This window comes from Salmo trutta, chromosome 11, assembly GCF_901001165.1.
Source record: "Salmo trutta chromosome 11, fSalTru1.1, whole genome shotgun sequence".
Classification (NCBI taxonomy): domain Eukaryota; kingdom Metazoa; phylum Chordata; class Actinopteri; order Salmoniformes; family Salmonidae; genus Salmo; species Salmo trutta.
Genome location: NC_042967.1, coordinates 6942507 through 6965241, shown reverse-complemented (window position 1 = coordinate 6965241; position 22735 = coordinate 6942507). Strand labels below are relative to the sequence as shown.

General features: G+C 43.3%; 1 protein-coding gene across 11 annotated transcripts in view; it reads left to right on the top strand.

Moving 5' to 3' along the window:
* Positions 1–22735, top strand: part of LOC115202183 (bifunctional UDP-N-acetylglucosamine 2-epimerase/N-acetylmannosamine kinase) — a 38800-nt gene that overhangs the window by 943 nt on the left and 15122 nt on the right. The window contains exons 1-4 of one of the 11 annotated variants that reach the window (XM_029766134.1): positions 13343–13361; positions 16007–16160; positions 16794–16968; positions 20683–20894. In XM_029766134.1, coding sequence (XP_029621994.1) covers positions 16855–16968; positions 20683–20894 — 326 coding nt within the window. In that variant the 5' untranslated portion in view covers positions 13343–13361; positions 16007–16160; positions 16794–16854. The other 10 variants (XM_029766132.1, XM_029766133.1, XM_029766131.1 and 7 more) reach the window with 10 other exon arrangements.

Here is a 22735-nt window from a genome sequence, read left to right as displayed (position 1 = left end):
AGTTTATTCTAGGTAGCTAACATACTGTATAATTGAAATAGCTACATTGTAAATAGCTAGAATAGTTAGTCCTTTCATGAGAAATATATCAAATCAAATCAAATTTATTTATATAGCCCTTCGTACATCAGCTGAAATCTCAAAGTGCTGTACAGAAACCCAGCCTAAAACCCCAAACAGCAAGCAATGCATGTGAAAGAAGCACGGTGGCTGGGGAAAAACTCCCTAGGAAAAACTCCTGAGAAAGGCCAAAAACCTAGGAAGAAACCTAGAGAGGAACCAGGCTATGAGGGGTGGCCAGTCCTCTTCTGGCTGTGCCGGGTGGATATTATAACAGAACATGGTCAAGATGTTAAAATGTTCGTAAATGACCAGCATGGTCAAATAATAATAATCATAGTAGTTGTCGAGGGTGCAACAAGCACGTCCGGTGAACAGGTCAGGGTTCCGTAGCCGCAGGCAGAACAGTTGAAACTGGAGCAGCAGCATGGCCAGGTGGACTGGGGACAGCAAGGAGTCATCATGCCAGGTAGTCCTGAGGCATGGTCCTAGGGCTCAGGTCCTCCGAGAGAAAGAAAGAAAGAGAGAAAGAGAGAATTAGAGAGAGCATATTTACATTCACACAGGACACCGGATAAGACAAGAGAATACTCCAGATGTAACAGACTGACCCTAGCCCCCGACACATAAACTACTGCAGCATAAATACTGGAGGCTGAGACAGGAGGGATCAGAAGACACTGTGGCCCCATCCGATGATACCCCCGGACAGGGCCAAACAGGCAGGATATAACCCCACCCACTATGCCAAAGCACAGCCCCCACACCACTAGAGGGATATCTACAACCACCAACTTACCGTCCGAAGACAAGGCCGAGTATAGCCCACAAAGAACTCCGCCACGGCACAACCCAAGGGGGGGCGCCAACCCAGACAGGAAGACCACGTCAGTGGCTCAACCTACTCAAGTGACGCACCCCTCCCATGGACGGCATGGAAGAACACCAGTAGGTCAGTGACTCAGCCCCTGTAAAAGGGTTAGAGGCAGAGAATCCCAGTGGGAAGAGGGGAACCGACAAGGCAGAGACAGCAAGGGTGGTTCGTTGCTCCAGCCTTTCCGTTCAACTTCACACTCCTGGGCCAGACTATACTTAATCATAGGACCTACTGAAGAGATAAGTCTTCAGTAAAGACTTAAAGGTTGAGACTGAGTCTGCGTCTCTCACATGGGTAGGCAGACCATTCCATAAAAATGGAGCTCTATAGGAGAAAGCCCTACCTCCAGCCGTTTGCTTAGAAATTCTAGGGACAATTAGGAGGCCTGCGTCTTGTGACCGTAGCGTACGTGTAGGTATGTACGGCAGGACCAAATCGGAAAGATAGGTAGGAGCAAGCCCATGTAATGCTTTGTAGGTTAGCAGTAAAACCTTGAAATCAGCCCTTGCCTTAACAGGAAGCCAGTGTAGGGAGGCTAGCACTGGAGTAATATGATCAAATTTTGGGGTTCTAGTCAGGATTCTAGCAGCCGTATTTAGCACTAACTGAAGTTTGTTTAGTGCTTTATCCGGATCACCGGAAAGTAGAGCAATGCAGTAGTCCAACCTAGAAGTAACAAAGGCATGGATTAATTTTTCTGCGTCATTTTTGGACAGAAAGTTTCTGATTTTTGCAATGTTACGTAGATGGAAAAAAGCTGTCCTTGAAGCAGTCTTGATATGTTCTTCAAAAGAGAGATCAGGGTCCAGAGTAACGCCGAGGTCCTTCACAGTTTTATTTGAGACGACTGTACAACCATCCAGATTAATTGTCAGATTCAACAGAAGATCTCTTTGTTTCTTGGGACCTAGGACAAGCATCTCTGTTTTGTCCGAGTTTAAAAGTAGAAAATTTGCAGCCATCCACTTCCTTATGTCTGAAACACAGGCTTCTAGCGAGGGCAATTTTGGGGCTTCACCATGTTTCATTGAAATGTACAGCTGTGTGTCGTCCGCATAGCAGTGAAATTTAACATTATGTTTTCGAATGACATCCCCAAGAGGTAAAATATATAGTGAAAACAATAGTGGTCCTAGAACGGAACCTTGAGGAACACCGAAATTTACAATTGATTTGTCAGAGGATGAACCATTCACAGAGACAAACTGATATCTTTCCGACAGATAAGATCTAAACCAGGCCAGAACTTGTCCATGTAGACCAATTTGGGTTTCCAATCTCTCCAAAAGAATGTGGTGATCGATGGTATCAAAAGTGGCACCAAAAGCGGCACTAAGATCTAGGAACATGAGGACAGATGCAGAGCCTCGGTCTGACGTCATTAAAAGGTCATTTACCACCTTCACAAGTGCAGTCTCAGTGCTATGATGGGGTCTAAAACCAGACTGAAGCGTTTCGTATACATTGTTTGTCTTCAGGAAGGCAGTGAGTTGCTGCACAACAACTTTTTCTAAAATTTTTGAGAGGAATGGAAGATTCGATATAGGCCGATAGTTTTTTATAATTTCTGGGTCAAGATTCGGCTTTTTCAAGAGAGGCTTTATTACTGCCACTTTTAGTGAGCTTGGTACACATCCGGTGGATAGAGAGCCGTTTATTATGTTCAACATAGGAGGGCCAAGCACAGGAAGCAGCTCTTTCAGTAGTTTAGTTGGAATAGGGTCCAGTATGCAGCTTGAGGGTTTGGAGGCCATGATTATTTTCATCATTATGTCAAGAGATATAGTACTAAAACACTTTAGTATCTCCCTTGATCCTAGGTCCTGGCAGAGTTGTGCAGACTCAGGACAATGGAGCCCTGGAGGAATACCCAGATTTAAAGAGGAGTCCGTAATTTGCTTTCTAATGATCATGATCTTTTCCTCAAAGAAGTTCATAAATTTATTACTGCTGAAGTGAAAGCCATCCTCCATTTGCGAATGCTGCTTTTTAGTTAGCTTTGCGACAGTGTCAAAAAGAAATTTCAGATTGTTCTTATTTTCCTCAATTAAGTTGGAAAAATAGGATGATCGTGCAGCAGTGAGGGCTCTTCGATACTGCACGGTACTGTCTTTCCAAGCTAGTCGGAAGACTTCCAGTTTAGTGTGGCGCCATTTCCGTTCCAATTTTCTGGAAGCTTGCTTCAGAGCTCGTGTATTTTCTGTATACCAGGGAGCTAGTTTCTTATGACAGATGTTTTTAATTTTTAGGGGTGCAACTGCATCTAGGGTATTGCGCAAGGTTAAATTGAGTTCCTCGGTTAGGTGGTTAACTGATTCTTGTCCTCTGACGTCCTTGGGTAGGCAGAGGGAGTCTGGAAGGGCATCAAGGAATCTTTGGGTTGTCTGAGAATTTATAGCACGACTTTTAATCTTCCTTGGTTGGGGTCTGAGCAGATTATTTGTTGCAATTGTAAACGCAATAAAATGGTGGTCCGATAATCCAGGATTATGAGGAAAAACATTAAGATCCACAACATTTATTCCATGGGACAAAACTAGGTCCAGAGTATGACTGTGGCAGTGAGTAGGTCCAGAGACATGTTGGACAAAACCCACTGAGTCGATGATGGCTCCGAAAGCCTTTTGGAGTGGGTCTGTGGACTTTTCCATGTGAATGTTAAAGTCACCAAAAATTAGAATATTATCTGCTATGACTACAAGATCCGATAGGAATTCAGGGAACTCAGTAAGGAACACTGCATATGGCCCAGGAGGCCTGTAAACAGTAGCTATAAAAAGTGATTGAGTAGGCTGCATAGATTTCATGACTAGAAGCTCAAAAGACGAAAACGTCATTGTTTTTTTTTTTGTAAATTGAAATTTGCTATCGTAAATGTTAGCAACACCTCCGCCTTTGCCGGATGCACGGGGGGTATGGTCACTAGTGTAACCAGGGGGTGAGGCCTCATTTAGCACAGTAAATTCATCAGGCTTAAGCCATGTTTCAGTCAGGCCAATCACATCAAGATTATGATCAGTGATTAGTTCATTGACTATAACTGCCTTGGAAGTGAGGGATCTAACATTAAGTAACCCAATTTTGAGATGTGAAGTATCACAATCTCTTTCAATAATGGCAGGAATGGAGGAGGTCTTTATACTAGTAAGATTACTGAAGCGAACACCGCCATTTTTAATTTTGCCCAACCTAGATCGAGGCACAGACACGGTCTCAATGGGGAAAGCTGAGCTGACTACGCTAACTGTGCTAGTGGCAGCCTCCACTAAGCTGGCAGGCTGGCTAACAGCCTGTTGCCTGGCCTGCACCCTATTTCATTGTGGAGCTAGAGGAGTTAGAGCCCTGTCTATGTTCGTAGATAAGATGAGAGCACCCCTCCAGCTAGGATGGAGTCCGTCACTCCTCAGCAGGCCAGGCTTGGTCCTGTTTGTGGGTGAATCCCAGAAAGAGGGCCAATTATCTACAAATTCTATCTTTTGGGAGGGGCAGAAAACAGTTTTCATCCAGCGATTGAGTTGTGAGACTCTGCTGTAGAGCTCATCACTCCCCCTAACTGGGAGGGGGCCAGAGACAATTAATCGATGCCAACACATCTTTCTAGCTGATTTACATGCTGAAGCTATGTTGCGCTTGGTGACCTCTGACTGTTTCATCCTAACATCGTTGGTGCCGACGTGGATAACAATATCTCTATACTCTCTACACTTGCCAGTTTTAGCTTTAGCCAGCACCGTCTTTAGATTAGCCTTAACGTCGGTAGCCCTGCCCCCTGGTAAACAGTGTATGATCGCTGGATGATTAGTTTTAAGTCTAATACTGCAGGTAATGGAGCCGCCAATGACTAGGGTTTTCAATTTGTCAGAGCTAATGGTGGGAGCCGTCGGCGTCTCAGACCCCACAGCGGGAGGAGTAGAGACCAGAGAAGTCTCGGCCTCCGACTCCGACTCGCTTAACGGGGAGAACCGGTTGAAAGTTTCTGTCGGCTGAATAAGCGACACCGGTTGAGCATTCCTACAGCGTTTCCCTCCAGAAACCATGAGAAAGATGTCCGGCTGCGGGGACCGTGCGAGGGGGTTTATACTAACGTTACTATCTGTACTTGCTGGTGGCACAGACGCTGTTTCATCCTTTCCTACACTGAAATGACCCTTGCCTAACGATTGCGTCTGAAGCTGGGCTTGCAGCACAGCTATCCTTGCCGTAAGGCGATCGTTCTCCTGTATATTATGAGTACAACGACTGCAATTAGAAGGCATCATGTTAATGTTACTTAGCTTCGGCTGTTTGAAGTCATGACGAACCATGTCCAGATAAAACCTCCGGGGTAGGAAAGTTGAGTGAAAAAAAAAAAAAAAAAAAGTTGAGTGAGGGGAAAAAGTTAAAATAAACGGTAATGAAAAAGTAAAAACCGTCAGGTAGCAAAGTAAAAACGGCAACAAAAACGCACAGCAGCGTAAACAAGTCTGCAAGTTGTGACCGGAAACAGGAAAAAGTCACCTCTTGTCACTCCTGTATAGTTAGTTGAAACTGGCTAATTCTCTACCTCCACCTAATTCTCCACCTTCTCTACATCTTAGTTCAGCAATGTACATAAAATAATAGTGTAATGGGCATTTGTGGCGTGAGTGTATGGATGGAGGCCTGTGTGCTGGCTATTAGAGAATACAGTAGATTAGTGATTGTTGCTACGGGTGTGGAATTAAATATTTTGTCCCATATACTGTTCCAAGTATAGTTATCATACATTTGTCAAGATTCTGTTGTCACGTTCACTCTTCCTAAATCAGAACAAGCACTTCAAGTTTCTCCAACACTCACACCACAAGTTGAACAGTCACTGAAAGTACATTCTTAGTATTCCTCTGAATACCAGTGGGTGGCGCAATTTCACAATCAGCAACACGTTATTTTCATAAACTGCCTTTAGATTTGACAGTATATGAGACAGATATACAGTATGAAATAAACAGACTAGGATCTGTCTTTGTTTAGGTACGAAATAGACGTGTTATGCAGGCCTATGTCTAGACTATACAATCTAAAGAGGCAGACCCTTTTCTATCCTAATCAGACAGCACTAAATGTTCTGTAAACACCAGCCCAAGAGGCTTGTAGGAAGACAAATCAAAAGGCAGCGACTGTCAGCTGCTACAGAATCACAGTGTTTATAGGATGTCATCAGTACAATACAACAGTGAATAATCAGTGTGTCCTCGGTCCTTGTACGTCCAGTCTGGCATCAACCACTATCAACAGATAGGAGAATAATCCATAACATTCAGTATCAAGTCTAGTGACCATCAACCCAGACCTTGAGTATCACAAACACTGGAAATCATGTGTATTACAGATAGGGAAAATGTATAAATATTCAAAACATTGTATTAATAACCCTCAACTGAATATGAATTTTGTATTACATTTTTTATAGAATTTTAAAACATACAATGAACATACAGTGAAGCTACTCAACATTTACATTCAGCGAACCGGGGACCCGAACCATCGCCCTCTCGGCCACCCGCCCTAGCTCCCAACAGCCAGACCACCAACCATCTAAGATACCCACCCCTACAGTTCCCCTTTTTCCAAACAGGGAAATGACTTGACCAACAGAAAATAATATCAAAGATCTGTATATAATGACGAGATGCTTACGTTTACGCCCTAACAATGGGAGTAGTTCTAAGGCAGGGAAGGCAGTCGGACAAGTTTAGGCCCAAAATAATCCCATAGAAACGCATTGGATTCATTTTGGACTGATTTTGGCGAGAGTGAAACCGATACTACGCATGCGTACAAGGACGGGACATTTTTTCATTAAGAGTTTAATGGAAACATTCAACAATGGTAAGTCTATCGTCTTACAGTCAAAAGGCTATAGCCTGTTATTGAACATACAACTCCTTAAATGTAATGGCAATATGTAGATTTCCGCCTAAATAGGCATACCCATTAGTAACTGCTATTCATGTGTAATTACATGACAAAAACTTGGTATATTTGGAAAGAAGACATCTGGGAGATTGTGAGGAAATGATCAGAAGATAGGAGTTACAAAGTTCAGAGTACACAAGATCAAGCACACAAAATAATTTTTTTTTGTTATATTGAAAGTCCTATTTCATTGACAAGCTATAAGTGAATTATTGATGACAACATGAACGATATCAGAAAAAGAATGGGATTAATAGACCTAACAACTAGTAATGACAGATGTTTTAGTAAGTGGTGTCAGGTGTGGTCATGGGACGTTTCCAAATCACTGAGCCAGGTAGCAATAGTTGGCATTAGTCTATGCAAACAGTGTCTATGCAGTGTCCTCGGCTTGGACCAGGATGGATAAGAGGATGTAAACAGACAGCAGGTGAATGGGTCCAGAAATCTGTCGTTTTTTCCTGGTTGCTTATCAAAGACAGCTGGCTATCTTGGTATAGAATCACCTTGATCCCCTCTGTCGAAGACGCTTGGACCTTCTTTTTTGATATTTTCAGTGGTATTGTTTGCAAACACACCCCCATAAAGAAAATGGGAATTAAAAACAGGTTCAGCCCCTGGTTCGACCGTGGTCTTGCAGAGTTACTCCACCTCAAGAATTGCATTTTGTCGGAAGGCTCGGCACACGCGTACTCAGGCTGACTGGCTCTCGTTTAGGCAAATGAGAAATAAGTGCACTCAGGCTATCCGGAAGGCAAAAGTTAGTAACTTTAAGGAGCTGTTCTCTCTCTGTGGGTCTAACCCCAAGAAGTTCTGGAAAACGGTTAAAGACCTGGAGAATAAACCCTCCTCACAGCTGCCCACGTCCCTTAAATGTTGATGTGGTTGTTACTGACAAGAAGCACATGACTGAGCTCTTTATCACCACTTCATTAAGTCAGGATTCCTATTTGACTCAGCCATGCCTCCTTGCCCATTCAACATTTCCTCATCTCCCACCCCTTCTGATGCGATTATCCCTGATCCTTCTCCCTCTTTTTCCCCAGCCCCACTACAAAGTTTCTCTCTGCAGGAGTCACTGAGTCTGAGGTGCTAAAGGAGCTCCTGAAACTTGACCCCCAAAAAAACATCTGGGTTAGATGGTTTAGACCCTTCTTTAAGGTTGCTTCCCCAATCATCGCCAAGCCTATCTCCAACCTTTTTAACCTGTCTCTCCTTTCTGGGGAGGTTCCCATTGCTTGAAAGGCAGCCACGGTTCGTCCTTTATTTAAAGGGGGAGATCAAGCTGATCCCAACTGTTATAGGCCTATTTCTATTTTACCCTGTTTATCAAAAGTGTTGGAAAAACTTGTTAATAATCAACTGACTGGCTTTCTTGATGTCTACAGTATTCTCTCTGGTATGTAATCTGGTTTCTGCTCAGGTTATGGATGTCACTGCAACCTTAAAGGTCCTCAAGGATGTCACCATTGCCCTTGATTCTAAGCAATGTTGTGCTGCTATTTTTGACTTGGCCAAAGCTTTTGATACAGTAGACCATTCCATTCATGTAGGCCGGCTAAGGAGTATTGGTGTCTCTGAGGGGTCTTTGACCTGGTTTGCTAACTACCTCTCTCAAAGAGTGCAGTGTATAAAGTCAGAAAATCTGTTTCCTCAGCCACTGTCTGGCACCAACGGAGTACCCCCAAGGCTCAATCCTAGGCCCCACGCTCTTCTTAATTTACATCAACAACATAGCTCAAGCAGTAGGAAGCTCTCTCATCCATTTATATGCAGATGATATAGTCTTATACTCAACTGGTCCCTCCCTGGATTTTGTGTTAAATGCTCTACAACAAAGCTTTCTTAGTGTCCAACAAGCTTTCTCTATCCTTACCTTGTTCTGAACACCTCCAAAACAAAGGTCATGTGGTTTGGTAAGAAGAATACCCCTCTCCCCACAGGTGTGATTACTACCTCTGAGGGTTTAGAGCTTGAGGTAGTCACCTCATACAAGTACTTGGGAGTATGGCTAGATGGTACACTGTCTTTCTCTCAGCACATATCAAAGCTGCAGGCTAAAGTTAAATCTAGACTTGGTTTCCTCTATCGTAATCGCTCCTCTTTCACCCCAGCTGCCAAACTAACCCAGATTCAGATGACCATCCTACCCATGCTAGATTACAGAGACATAATTTATAGATTGGCAGTTAAGGGTGCTCTCGAGCGGCTAGATGTTCTTTACCATTCGGCCATCAGAAGGAGCATTGGTGGCAAACTTGTTCTCAACTTGCCTACCTGGTTAAATAAAGGTGAAATAAAAATAAATAAATAGGACACGTCACTGCACTCTATACTCCTCTGTAAACTGGTCATCTCTGTATACCTGTCACAAGACCCACTGGTTGATGCTTATTTATAAAACCCTTTGGCCTCACTTCCCCCTCTTTGGCCTCACTTCCCCCTCTTTGGCCTCACTCTCCCCTCTTTGGCCTCACTCTCCCCTCTTTGGCCTCGCTCCCCTCTTTGGCCTCACTCCCCTTATCTGAGATACCCACTGCAGCCCTCATCCTCCACATACAACACCCGTTCTGCCAGTCACATTCTGTTAAAGGTCCCCAAAGCACACACATCCCTGGGTCGCTCGTCTTTTCAGCTCGCTGCAGCTAGCGACTGGAACGAGTTGCAACAAACACTCAAACTGGACAGCTTTATCTCAATCTCTTCATTCAACGACTCAATCATGGACACTCTTACTGACAGTTGTGGCTGCTTTGTGTGATGTATTGTTGTCTCTACCTTCTTGACCTTTGCGCTGTTGTCTGTGCCCAATAATGTTTGTACAATGTTTTGTGCTGGTACCATGTGTCACTACCATGTTTTGTGCTGCTACCATGTTTTGTGCTGCTACCATGTTGCGTTGTCATGTGTTTCTGCCTTGCTATGTTGTTGTCTTAGGTCTCTCTTTATGTAGTGTTGTGTTGTCTCGTTGTGATGTGTGTGTTGTCCTATATATATTTTTTATTTTTAATCCCAGCCCCGGTCCCCGCAGGAGGCCTTTTGGTAGGCCGTCACTGTAAATAAGAATTTGTTCTTAACTGACTTGCCTAGTTAAATAAAGGTTAAATATTTTTTTTAAACGAATAAATATTGATCCGGGCTTTGTAGTATAGTTCTCAGGTTGTGTCATTGTAACATTCCAACCCGTCCCTCAAACCTGGTAAAATAAGAGTTAAAAATAATACGAATTTCAAACACCTGAGGGGGGAAAAAAATCTTAATCAGACGTGGCAGCTTCCTGACTTGACTATGATATTTGCACAAAGGAAGGCCAAGGACTCTGGCTTCAAGCCTAAGCAAACAAAGACCAATCGAAAGACACCCTGCAGATGGCAGAGCTGGCAAAAAGCCACAAGTATATCTTGGGGAAGAACTGATGTTTTGACATTGTTCTTTTTATGAGTACGATTTATAACCTTAGTAATAATGTTAGGGACCGATTACAATAAAACATTTGACACGTTGAATCGTCAATGGTCACATTGAATCATGATGCGGGCGCTGTATGTGAATTGTAAAAAAAATATGTCATTGTACAACAAACAAAGAAATGGATCAACAATCTGATGCATTGCACCATTATGCTTTAGCTTGCGCTAATTAGCACCATATGTCCCTCGATTGTTTTTTAGTTTTTTTTTAAATGGTGAAAAAGAAAATACAAGAACTAATAATGAATCCATACTTATAAATATGAGCCCAAGCTCCTCCCAAAAAACCAGAATATTATATTATACAGCAGAACAACATAAAAAAGCCCATAGATTTAAGATGGTTTTGAACATACAGTGCATCCGGAAAGTATTCAGACCCCTTGACTTTTTCCACATTTTGTTACGTTACAGCCTTATTCTAAAATTGATTGTCGTTTTTCCCTTCATCAATCTATACACCCTACCCCATAATAACAAAGCAAAAACAGGTTTTTAGAATGTTTTGCAAATCTATAAAATGACATTTACGTAAGTATTCAGACCCTTTACTCAGTACTTTGTTGAAGAACCTTTGGCAGCAATTACAGACTCGAGACTTCTTGGATATGACGCTCCAAGCTTGGCACACATGTATTTGGGGAGTTTTTCCCCATTCTGCTCTGCAGATCCTCTCAATCTCTGTCTGGTTGCTGCACAGCTATTTCCAGGTCTCTCCATAGATGTTCGATCGGGTTCAAGTCCGGACTCTGGCTGGGCCACTCAGGGACATTCAGAGACTTGTTCCGAAGCCACTCCTGCATTGTCTTGGCAGGGTCGTTGTCCTGTTGGAAGGTGAACCTTCACCCCAGTCTGAGGTCCTGAGCGCTCTGGAGCAGGTTTTCATCAAGGTTCTCTCTGTACTTTTCTGCGTTCATCTTTCCCTCGGTCCTGACTAGTCTCCCAGTCCCTGCCACTGAAAAACATCCCTACAGCATGATGCTGCCACCACCATGCTTCACTGTAGGGATGGTGCCAGGTTTCCTCCAGACGTGACGCTTGGCATTCAGGCCAAAGAGTTCAGTCTTGGTTTCATCAGACTAGAGAATCTTGTTTCTCATGGTCTGAGAGTCCTTTAGTTCCTTTTGGCAAATTCCAAGCGGGCTGTCATGTGCCATTTACTGAGGAGTGGCTTCCGTCTGGCCACTCCACCAAAATACCTGATTGGTGGAGTACTGCAGAGATGGTTGTCCTTCTGGAAGTTTCCATTTCCACAGAGGAGCTTTGTCAGTGACCATTGGGTTCTTGGTCACCTCCCTGACCAAGGCCCTTCTACCCCGATTGTTCATTTTGGCCACACCTGAGCTCAATTTCAAGTCTCATAGTAAAGGGTCTGAATAGTTATGTAAATACTTAAAAAAATTATATATATTTTTAATACATTTGCAAAAAATGTCAACATGTTTTCACTTTGTCATTATGTAGATTGAGGATTTTTTTTATTTAATCCAGTTTAGAATAAGGGTGTAACGTAACAATGTGGAAAAAGTCAAGGGGTCTGAATACTCTCCGAATGCACTGTAATTGGTCGACTGCAAAATGAAACAAACTCTAGTATGGACAGTATTATTATGCATACTGTATGGACTGGTTCTTATGCTAAGTTCCAAACATTGATTATGCAGGGCAGCTTACAGAATAGTTAACCTACAATATATAGTGCATTTATATTTGATTTTCAATAGTAATGGGGAATATTTTATATTTTTATAATTAATAGGCTAACATTACCTTTTTTTAGCTACAGAATATTTCACCATTGTGCTTTCCATCACCTCTCGCTCTCCTTCATTCCTTGAGTGTGCTGTCAAAGGTGAAATATGTTTAGTTGTGAAAACATGTTTGTTCACAGATTTCAGTTTGTTTGTTGCGGCTTAGGGGGGGGGGGCAGTCAACATGATTTTAACTCTGTTTTTTATTCAAATTCTTTAACTTCAAAGTGAAAATGATTGTACGTGCCGCGAGAAGAAACTGTTTCTGGCAAATAGGTTCCTGGAAAGCGGCAGTCCAAAACCGAGTTTCCGGCGGGATCTGGCTCAAATGAAGCACTGATGCCAACCCTGTTCCCGGTATCATCCTGTAGGTTTTCACTCCAACCCCAGTTGTGGAACCTGATTCAGCCCTGAGCTACGCCCATTAGTCAAGTGACGTTTTGGAAGGGCCAGTGCAGGGAGTAGGTATTTCAACATGGAAGGAACAATGGATAGGAGTAGCAGAGTCAGGACTAACGGGTTCTATCACAACATGAGGTGAAATCTAGCCTATTTCTCAAGTATCATGACGTTGTGGAAGGAAAGTATCCATAATCATTCTGGTGCTCGCTACAACTAACCTTCTAGTCATTTCCTTTGCGAGTGTAGCCTATTTCGTGAATTGTTTCTGACACGGGGTAGGCCTAGATGTTTAATTTTTGACCACATTTCACACTGTGCTCAGAGCTGACATGTTTCTTGTTGGCTGGCTCCATTTGGGTGTATCAGTCCACAGTGTGTCGATAGCCCATGCTGAATTAAGTTCTATGTCATGCCTGGAACCCAACTGTTATGACGAAGTGTCTGTCTACTAAGTATCTGTCTAGCCTAGTGGTTAGAGCGTTGGGCCATTAACCGAAAACCTCCGAGCTGACAAGCTAAAAATCTGTCGTTCTGCCCCTGAACAAGGCAGTTAACCCACTGTTCCTAGGCCGCCATTGTAAATAAGAATTAGTTCTTGACTAAATAAAGGTTAAATTAAAAAAACAATATATGTTGTTTAGTATCTCACCTTACAACTATTAATAGCTATGTATATTGTGTTTACCTTAGGCTAATAATTATAATAAGTATCTGTGACTGACTGTAATTAGGCCTATGCTGTTCTTGGAACTAGGCTAGTAAACATATTTGTTAGTACTACTAGCCTGGGGCGACAGACCACGTGGTACAATAACCAGCGATCTCACTAGAAGTGGACTATGGTTTAAAAGTGTGGAGTCCAGGGTAGGTTGATGGTACCTTCTTTTTAGTTTTGTTTGCTCTCTTTCTTCTGCACTGTTGTTTTTTTAGAGGGGAAGCCTGCACGGTGAGGTGATACTTTTGTCATTCTATTTGGCCTACTGCTTTGTTTGTTTTTTGTTGTTGTGTTTTTTTTTTTTTTGTTGCTTTGTTATAGAAATGAGCACAGATTGTCATCAAATTCTTATTCATTACTAGGCCGGACCAATTTGGTGTTCCTTAATTGTCCTATGCGTTCGACTTCCGTTTCGAACAACAATGGAAACTTTATTCAACACAGAAGACGCTTTTTTTTGCATGAGAAAATGAAGTGTGTGTACGTGCATGTGTAGAGGGCGCAGGCTACGTTCCAACTCCGTGTTCCATGATGGGAAACATTCCTGGCTTTGGCAGATGTCAGTTCACACCCAGTAAGTGTTTACGAACTAGGCGTATCTACAGTAGTAGTAATGGGGTGGGGGTATAGCATTAGCGATAGTCGGCTGTGCCTGTGCCAAAACTCCAGTATTTATCCTGTAGCTTTTCTCCCATCTCTTTAAATAGAGAGCCAGCATGTTTTTTTCTTTCATGACTGATCAGAACAAATGTTCTCATGCTCTCTGTCTCTCTGAAGCAGACGTAGTGCGCAATATGTTCCCGGATGGCACACGCCCAACGCAGGCACGATGTATACATTGGGAAGATGCCAATTAGCAAACGCTGTATAAACGGCAATACTTTGATGTATTTACAATGCCTACATTTTACAGTTCTGCATTGTTTTATACATCGACATTCTGTTCTGATGTCTCATTGAGATCTTCTCCAAACTACCTAGGTAGATGCGTACGTCGGCCAAAGGTACGCGCGTTATCTGGGTTTGGAACATGAAATCGCAAAAAAATCTCAGTATGAAATAAAATGCATGTGAAATCCTGAGAATATCAATGCATATGGTATCGTCACCTAAGTGTCGCGATAATGTAATGAAACTGCAGGGAGCAGGTGTCGAACCCTCGACCTTCTAGCCCGAAGTCCAGCGCGGTATAGACTGCCGCAAAAGCATGCTCAAGTGGCAGAGTCGATATCCGCGCTTATAAACCCAGGATCGTTGCAATAATATCGTATTGTGAGCACTAGCGGTTCTGGGGGGCCAGTGCTCCTGTGACAACAATTTTGGACCCACTTGTGGCCCCCCTAAATGTGGAGTATGAAATACTTTTTTTACACCCATTATTAGACAGAAAATGCAAATAAATTGTTGAATGATTATGAACATGGTCTTTTGCCTGCTAATTCCTGCAACGCAGTGAAGAAAACGATATGACAACAATAACGTCTAATGTATCTGGCCCCTCTAACAGTACAACTGGCCCCAGCTTGGCCCCCCTAGCATATAATATGTTCAGTCCTCCACCCACCTCGCATTCGTCTCATCTAGGTGGTATGTAGACAGGGCAAGAATATATACAACAAGATTTAATTATTCCTTTTGGTGTAACTAGGCTAGGGCTGGCGACATGTCGAATGAATTTGTTTTTGCGCAATATTCTAAATGATTGTATCGCAAGAATCAAGTTGTTTTATGAGCGTTTATGTCCGCCTGTTCTCGTGTTTTTGGTTCCTTCGCCCCTTCTGTGCTGTGTGCAATGACTGTAGGCTGTGAACCTTTCCATTTACACTCACACACACACACACACACACACACACACACACACCAAGCCCCTCAACCATATCACTCATTTCTCTCTGACGAGATTTCAACTCGCTAATTGCATCAGAGGTTTAGTCCAACGGAATCTGTCATATGGACACCGAAAACACATTAAAACATTTATTTTTACTGTAATACAGAAGTTAGCCTTTCTAACGATACCCTGTTAATGTCTTAACTACTGAAATTGGGGGCAGAGCAAACACTACTAAAACGGAAGTATTAATGAACATTTATTCTGGGAAAATTAATGCTCAGTTCGTGGCATGCGGACATTGCGGTTCGCTAGAAGCGTTTTAGCCAAAGACTGTTATACTAGCTGTCTAATTAGCTTTAGAAATGTGCAATAAACATAAAACACAATTATATAAGGAATTGGAAACTTGTTCTCTCAAGGTCGTCCACTTGACTTCAACGTCTGAACAAAGTAGACAGGCTAGTATGCTGTTCAAACAGTTGGACAGAAGGGTGTGTTCATAACATTCCAACTGTACTACCTTGTTGTCCGCTAGCAAATAGATCCAAGTTGGCTAGACTTTAAATATAAAACATGAACTGGCTACTCACTAGAACGTGGGCTTGTGCTTGCGAGATTGTTTGAGACTTGTGTTCATTTTCTATAATGCCTGCTACAAGAAGCTAGTTGTTATTATTCGTGAATGTGCGTTATGCAGGGTTCTGGGTAAATTTGTAACGAAAAGGACATTTTCATAGACATACTTGAAAGCCAGATCAGTGATTATTGTAAAAAAAACAGTTAAACTATATTGATGAAATTATTAGTGGATCTTATGGTCGTGGAAGGCTTATATTTAGGCTAGGTATAACCCTGAATTCATTGCGTTATTGCTGACTATATGAAATGCAGTGTATTTGACCTTTAATTGTACAACAAAGCTTATTGTGAATCAACCATATATTTGTCCATATTTCCCAGCGCTATGCAAGGTCTACCGTCTTCAAAGGATGGCTGATCAAGTGATATCTACTACAACTGTTGTGACTTCCACTCCAACGAACAAGGAAGGCAGACAAAATGACTCCAAACAGAAGAAAAACGGGTTTGACTCCATCACAATGAAAAGCTTCAAGTAGGAAGAAATGTGATAGAAATGTTGTATTCTGTATCATTTTTTAAATTTGGTTTGAGAGTGCATCTAAGGTTAAAGAGAGGGGCTTTTGGAGTGTTGTCAAGAAACCCTTTGGTCTATAATTCACTGCTGATGTGTTGATACTGACATATTTATTGATTAGGAAGGGGGAAATGATGGTCATTGATTCCCAGACCTATGGTTGTCACGGTACCCGTATCGCAATACCACAAATCATGATGCTTGATTTTCCACGACAACAAAGAACATGACTGAACTCTATTGTCCTTTAAAAACCTGCTGTTTTAAAATATTGTGTGACGAGCCTTTAGCTTGGGGGTGACAACAGGGTGTGACTCTGGGTGACAACAGAAAGCTGGGTTTGCAACATTAGGGGGGGGGAAGACTTCGCTTCATTATCAATATATGGTTATTGGCCTCACATTTCTTACTAAGCATTGATTTTATCTGGGTTGTTGAGCTCATAGTCAGTCTGTAATATATTGGGCCCTGGCTGTAGGAGGCTTCGATGCAGGAAGCTTCAATCGTTCCCTCTCGCCCAGCAGCCAATCAGGGCTCTCTTGAGTCAGATGAGGGAAGGCCCCTCCTCCCCTCTTTACTCTCTCTCGACAGGCTGCTGCTGCTTTGTCAGCTAGGAGGAAGACCAGCTAGCCTTTTGCAGTGAGCCTTTCAAATGATCCGAAGGGAAGGGAAGAGACCAAAGAAAGGAGGAGAGAAGGCTAGGGAGAGGAGTGGATCGCGGAGTGGACTGACCATGCGTCCAAGGCCTATAGGCAGAAACCCTCATGTGAGTCAAGGTGGCTTTTATCCTCCTTTTTTCCCTCCTCGCATGCTGCTGCTCCCCTTATCGCTCAGAGTAGGAAGCAGCCCCGGTCTTGTGACACTTCATTGGAAACAAGGGCGGTGTGTGTCAGAGGGAGGGTGGATTCTGGCTCGTAGGCTACGTTTAGACAGGCAGACAAATTCAGATCTTTTTTTTTCTTTTGACCAATCACATCAGCTTTTTTCACATCCAATCTTTTTCAGAGCTGATCTTTTTGGTCAAAAGACCAATTAGTGAAGAGAACATCAAGAATTGGGCTGCCTATGTAAACGCACCCTAAGAACCAACCCAGTGCGGAGAGGAAAATGCCTGGCATGTTAGCTTTTCAGTGAGACATCCGGCGTAGTCTACAGGCTGTGTGTGTGTCAGGGAGAGAGATGCAGAGAGGGGATGGGCTGGTTGGATTGTTGTGATGAATGCATTGGCTGTCTGTCTGAATGCATGGGCTGCCCAATGTTTCTCTTGTCGTTCAACAAACCAAAGGATCAAGATTTAATTTCATGTTGCAGTTGAATGGGATTTTTTTTTTGTGCCTCTTGTATGGCTGTGCTCAAACTGTACTGTGTGGGTAGTTGGCCAGTTCACTGAAAAAAATGCGACGGTTTCCCTTCTGGTTGATAGTGTAGCCTAATCATTTTGAATACTACTTATGACTTTGAGATGATGTGACATGTTCAATGGAGGCACCGTGTCTCATCACTCCACACGCCATTGAATGCAATGGGTTTGTTTCCAAGGTGACATGCTACAAAATGTTCGGTTGTAGGCCAATACATTGATGCCAACTGATGGTCATCACTCCTTATGTTAAGAACGTCACAACATTTGGGTCCCGAGCTATATCTTTTTATGAAAGTTGGAGCGGTTCACGGGCTATACCTTGATATCCCAGGTTTATTGGGGGAAAGGTCAGCTAGGCGTCTTCAGTATTTGTAGTCATTTGGATGCTGTGACGGGGCCTGAATGTAGGCCCACTGTCTTGCTCTGTACTACATTCGTTTAAAAAAATAAAAAAATAAAACTGGGTGTCAAAACTATGCTGTGGTGAGCAGCCTTGATATAGCCTGTCCTAGATTTAAAAAATAATTTTCAGCGGAGAAGTCTTTGAATCTGGGTCTGGGAAACCAAATGAAAAAATCTCAGTTTGCGTTGAATGATTTATTGTCACCGTCGATCATCAGCTCCGAAGTTGAAACCTCAAAGGTGATTACTTAAGGACAATGTTTGGCACTGTCCCATTTTTAAACCACCTCCAGGAGCGTCTAGGCTGGGCTACTTGTTGACGCTTCTGTCAATAGTAGCCTGTAGTTAGTAGTACACAGTAACTTTTACAGTTGTGTTCTTTTGGCTGCAGTTGTTTTTAGGAGTCTGTTTGCCTGGGCGTTGGTACAGCTGCGTTTGTGCTCTGCTGCTAGTTAATTATTACTTCACAGCTAGTGGAAGACATCACTGTTCTCTAGTCTCAGTTCTATTGAAGGGGTGAAGGGATGGAATAAGAATGTGTACATATAAATATATGGATGGGCATTGACCGAGCGGCGTAAGCAAGATGCAATAGATGGTATAAAATACAGTATATACATATGAGATGAGTAATGGAAGATATGTAAACATTAATAAATGATCACTAGTCACTTTAAATAAAGTGGCCAGTGATTTCAAGTCTATGTAGGCAGCAGCCTCACTGTGTTAGTGATGGCTATTTTAACAGTCTGGTGGCCTTGAGATAGCTTCTATTTTTCAGTCTCACGTTCCCAGCTTTGATGCACCTGTACGGACCTCGCCTTCTGGATGATAGCGGGGTGAACAGGCAGTGGCTCGGGTGGTTGTTGTCCTTGATCTTTTTGGCCTTTCTGTGACATTGGGTGCTGTAGGTGTCCTGGAGAGCAGGTAGGTTGACCTCGGTGATGCGTTGTGCAGACCGCACCACCCTCTGGAGATCCCGGCGGTTATGGGCGGTGCAGTTGCCGTACCAGGCGGTTGTGCAGCCCGACAGGATGCTCTTAATTGTGTATCTGTAAAAGTTTGAGGGTTTTAGGTGACGAGCCAAATTTCTTCAGCCTCCTGAGGTTGAAGAGGCGCTGTTGTGCCTTCTTCATCACACTGTCTGTGTGGGTGGACCATTTCAGTTTGTCCGTGATGTGTACGCCGAGGAACTTAACTTTCCACCTTTTCCACTGCTGTCCCGTCGATGTGGATAGTGGGGTGCTCCCTCTACTGTTTCCATAAGTCCACAATCGTTTTGTTTTGTTGACGTTGATCTTATCAGGGGTTAGCCTATACTGTGTAAATATTATCCTATGAGCTATCTTGACGTGGTATCAGTTCTGACTTTATAAAAAAATCTATTTTTGGTTCTGTTGAATTTGATTTTAGACTTTGATCGATCTTACAGCTTAGCCTAGGGTAGGCTGTATCAATACTTTTCTTCATTGATATTTATACCACTGAAGTGCATTCATAATATGTTCACTGCAGAAACATTCTGTCATAGTTGAAGAAAAAAATTGGCTAAGGCTGTCGAAGGACTCTAGGTAATTGATGATGAAGAGGGATCAGGATGGCTTACAGAGTATGAGACGTTTTATTGACAAAGACAAGCAGAGACATGACGGGTGTCGAAGCAGGCAGCCATGACGTAGCACCCGGGAGAAAAGTACTAGACATCTCAAGTACATTTACTCAAAGCTTTACTTCTTTGTGAATCCCTTTTTATACCCGCTTTTGTGTCATGTGCCTTCAAAAAGTTGGTTACAGTAATCAAATTAAACCTATCACAACAGTTTGAGTGTAGATTTTCAATAAACCAGTAGACCATGTCTGACTAAGCTTCCAGGTAACCAACTTAACCATTACATCAGTGTTGACATGAGACCACAGATACAAGTAGCTTGTTAGCGGCTGGAGTGTACAGCAGGGCCTTCTCGCTCGACCTTGGGAGGAAACTCTCCCTAACTTAGACTTAATGGATTCACACACAGGTTGAATTAGTTTCAGAAACCACCTGCAGGATGACCCCATATTCTATGATAATAGAGAAAGTATTTTGTTTTTCAAAGGCCCGTTGGACATCGCTGTCCATTTTTGAGCTTACAAACAAAACACACAGAAGCGTATTTGTATACAGTGCCTTCGGAAAGTATTCAGACCCCTTGACTTTTTCCACATTTTGTTACGTTACAGCCTTTATTCTAAAATTGATTAAATTGTTTATTTTCCTCATCAATCTACACACAATAACCCTTTCCCTCGATCCTGACTAGTCTCTCAGTCCCCACCTCTGAAAAACATCCCCGCAGCATGATGCTGCCAGCACCATTCTTTAGTGTAGGGATGGTGCCAGGTTTCCTCCAGACGTGACGCTTGGCATTCAGGCCAAAGATTTCAATCTTGGTTTCATCAGACCGTCAGACAAATAAACACAATACAAATGGATGTGCATACTTAATGTTTCTAAAACAAGAAATGTTTTACTAGTAAGAAGTAATGTGGTATATTGCTCTATTTAATATTTTGTGGCCTGAGTAGTTTTACAATGATGAGTACTACTCCCTTCACAAAACATGATGAGGAGCATCGGGCCACAGGCCACTCCTATAAACCTCAGTGTTTTCATCACAGCTTCCTTTGAAGCATCTCAACTCTGAACACCATCATCTCTCTCTCTCTGTTTACCAGGAACTGTACTATCTGAGAATGCAGAGGATGAGAGAGAAGACTGACAAGATGGAGGAGAGCAAAGCCATGCGGAAGCTGCGGGTGTGCGTGGCGACGTGTAACCGGGCAGACTACTCCAAGCTGGCACCCATCATGTTTGGCATCAAGGCCAACCCGGATGAGTTTGAGCTAGAGGTGGTGGTGCTGGGATCCCATCTCATTGATGATTATGGGTGAGTTTGAGCTGAAGGTGGGTGTGCTGGGATCCCATCTCATTGATGATTATGGGTGAGTTTGAGCTGAAGGTGGGTGTGCTGAGATCCCATCTCATTGATGATTATGGGTGAGTTTGAGCTGAAGGTGGGTGTGCTGGGATCCCATCTCATTGATGATTATGGGTGAGTTTGAGCTGAAGGTGGGTGTGCTGGGATCCCATCTCATTGATGATTATGGGTGAGTTTGAGCTGGAGGTGGGTGTGCTGGGATCCCATCTCATTGATGATTATGGGTGAGTTTGAGCTGGAGGTGGGTGTGCTGGGATCCCATCTCATTGATGATTATGGGTGAGTTTGAGCTGAAGGTGGGTGTGCTGGGATCCCATCTCATTGATGATTATGGGTGAGTTTGAGCTGGAGGTGGGTGTGCTGGGATCCCATCTCATTGATGATTATGGGTGAGTTTGAGCTGGAGGTGGGTGTGCTGGGATCCCATCTCATTGATGATTATGGGTGAGTTTGAGCTGAAGGTGGGTGTGCTGGGATCCCATCTCATTGATGATTATGGGTGAGTTTGAGCTGGAGGTGGGTGTGCTGGGATCCCATCTCATTGATGATTATGGGTGAGTTTGAGCTGGAGGTGGGTGTGCTGGGATCCCATCTCATTGATGATTATGGGTGAGTATGAGCTGGAGGTGGGTGTGCTGGGATCCCATCTCATTGATGATTATGGGTGAGTTTGAGCTGGAGGTGGGTGTGCTGGGATCCCATCTCATTGATGATTATGGGTGAGTTTGAGCTGGAGGTGGGTGTGCTGGGATCCCATCTCATTGATGATTATGGGTGAGTTTGAGCTGGAGGTGGGTGTGCTGGGATCCCATCTCATTGATGATTATGGGTGAGTTTGAGCTGGAGGTGGGTGTGCTGGGATCCCATCTCATTGATGATTATGGGTGAGTTTGAGCTGGAGGTGGGTGTGCTGGGATCCCATCTCATTGATGATTATGGGTGAGTTTGAGCTGGAGGTGGGTGTGCTGGGATCCCATCTCATTGATGATTATGGGTGAGTTTGAGCTGGAGGTGGGTGTGCTGGGATCCCATCTCATTGATGATTATGGGTGAGTTTGAGCTGAAGGTGGATGTGCTGGGATCCCATCTCATTGATGATTATGGGTGAGTTTGAGCTGAAGGTGGGTGTGCTGGGATCCCATCTCATTGATGATTATGGGTGAGTTTGAGCTGGAGGTGGGTGTGCTGGGATCCCATCTCATTGATGATTATGGGTGAGTTTGAGCTGAAGGTGGATGTGCTGGGATCCCATCTCATTGATGATTATGGGTGAGTTTGAGCTGGAGGTGGGTGTGCTGGGATCCCATCTCATTGATGATTTATGGGTGAGTTTGAGCTGAAGGTGGGTGTGCTGGGATCCCATCTCATTGATGCTTATGGGTGAGTTTGAGCTGGAGGTGGATGTGCTGGGATCCCATCTCATTGATGATTATGGGTGAGTTTGAGCTGGAGGTGGGTGTGCTGGGATCCCATCTCATTGATGATTATGGGTGAGTTTGAGCTGGAGGTGGGTGTGCTGGGATCCCATCTCATTGATGATTATGGGTGAGTTTGAGCTGGAGGTGGGTGTGCTGGAACTAGTTTTTCCTGATCCACTGAAATCACAACTATTTGCCAATGTTTTTACAATGACATTCATTGTTTATTTGCACTCTGAGGAAGAAGTGTTAATTGAGTAATCATGTCTCAAGTGTTTTCTGAATGCTTGCCCTGACCAGGAAAATCTCCTGTCCTTAATGAGGACCACAATGGAAATAAGTCTGAATTTGTGTTTTTATCGGTGACGATAT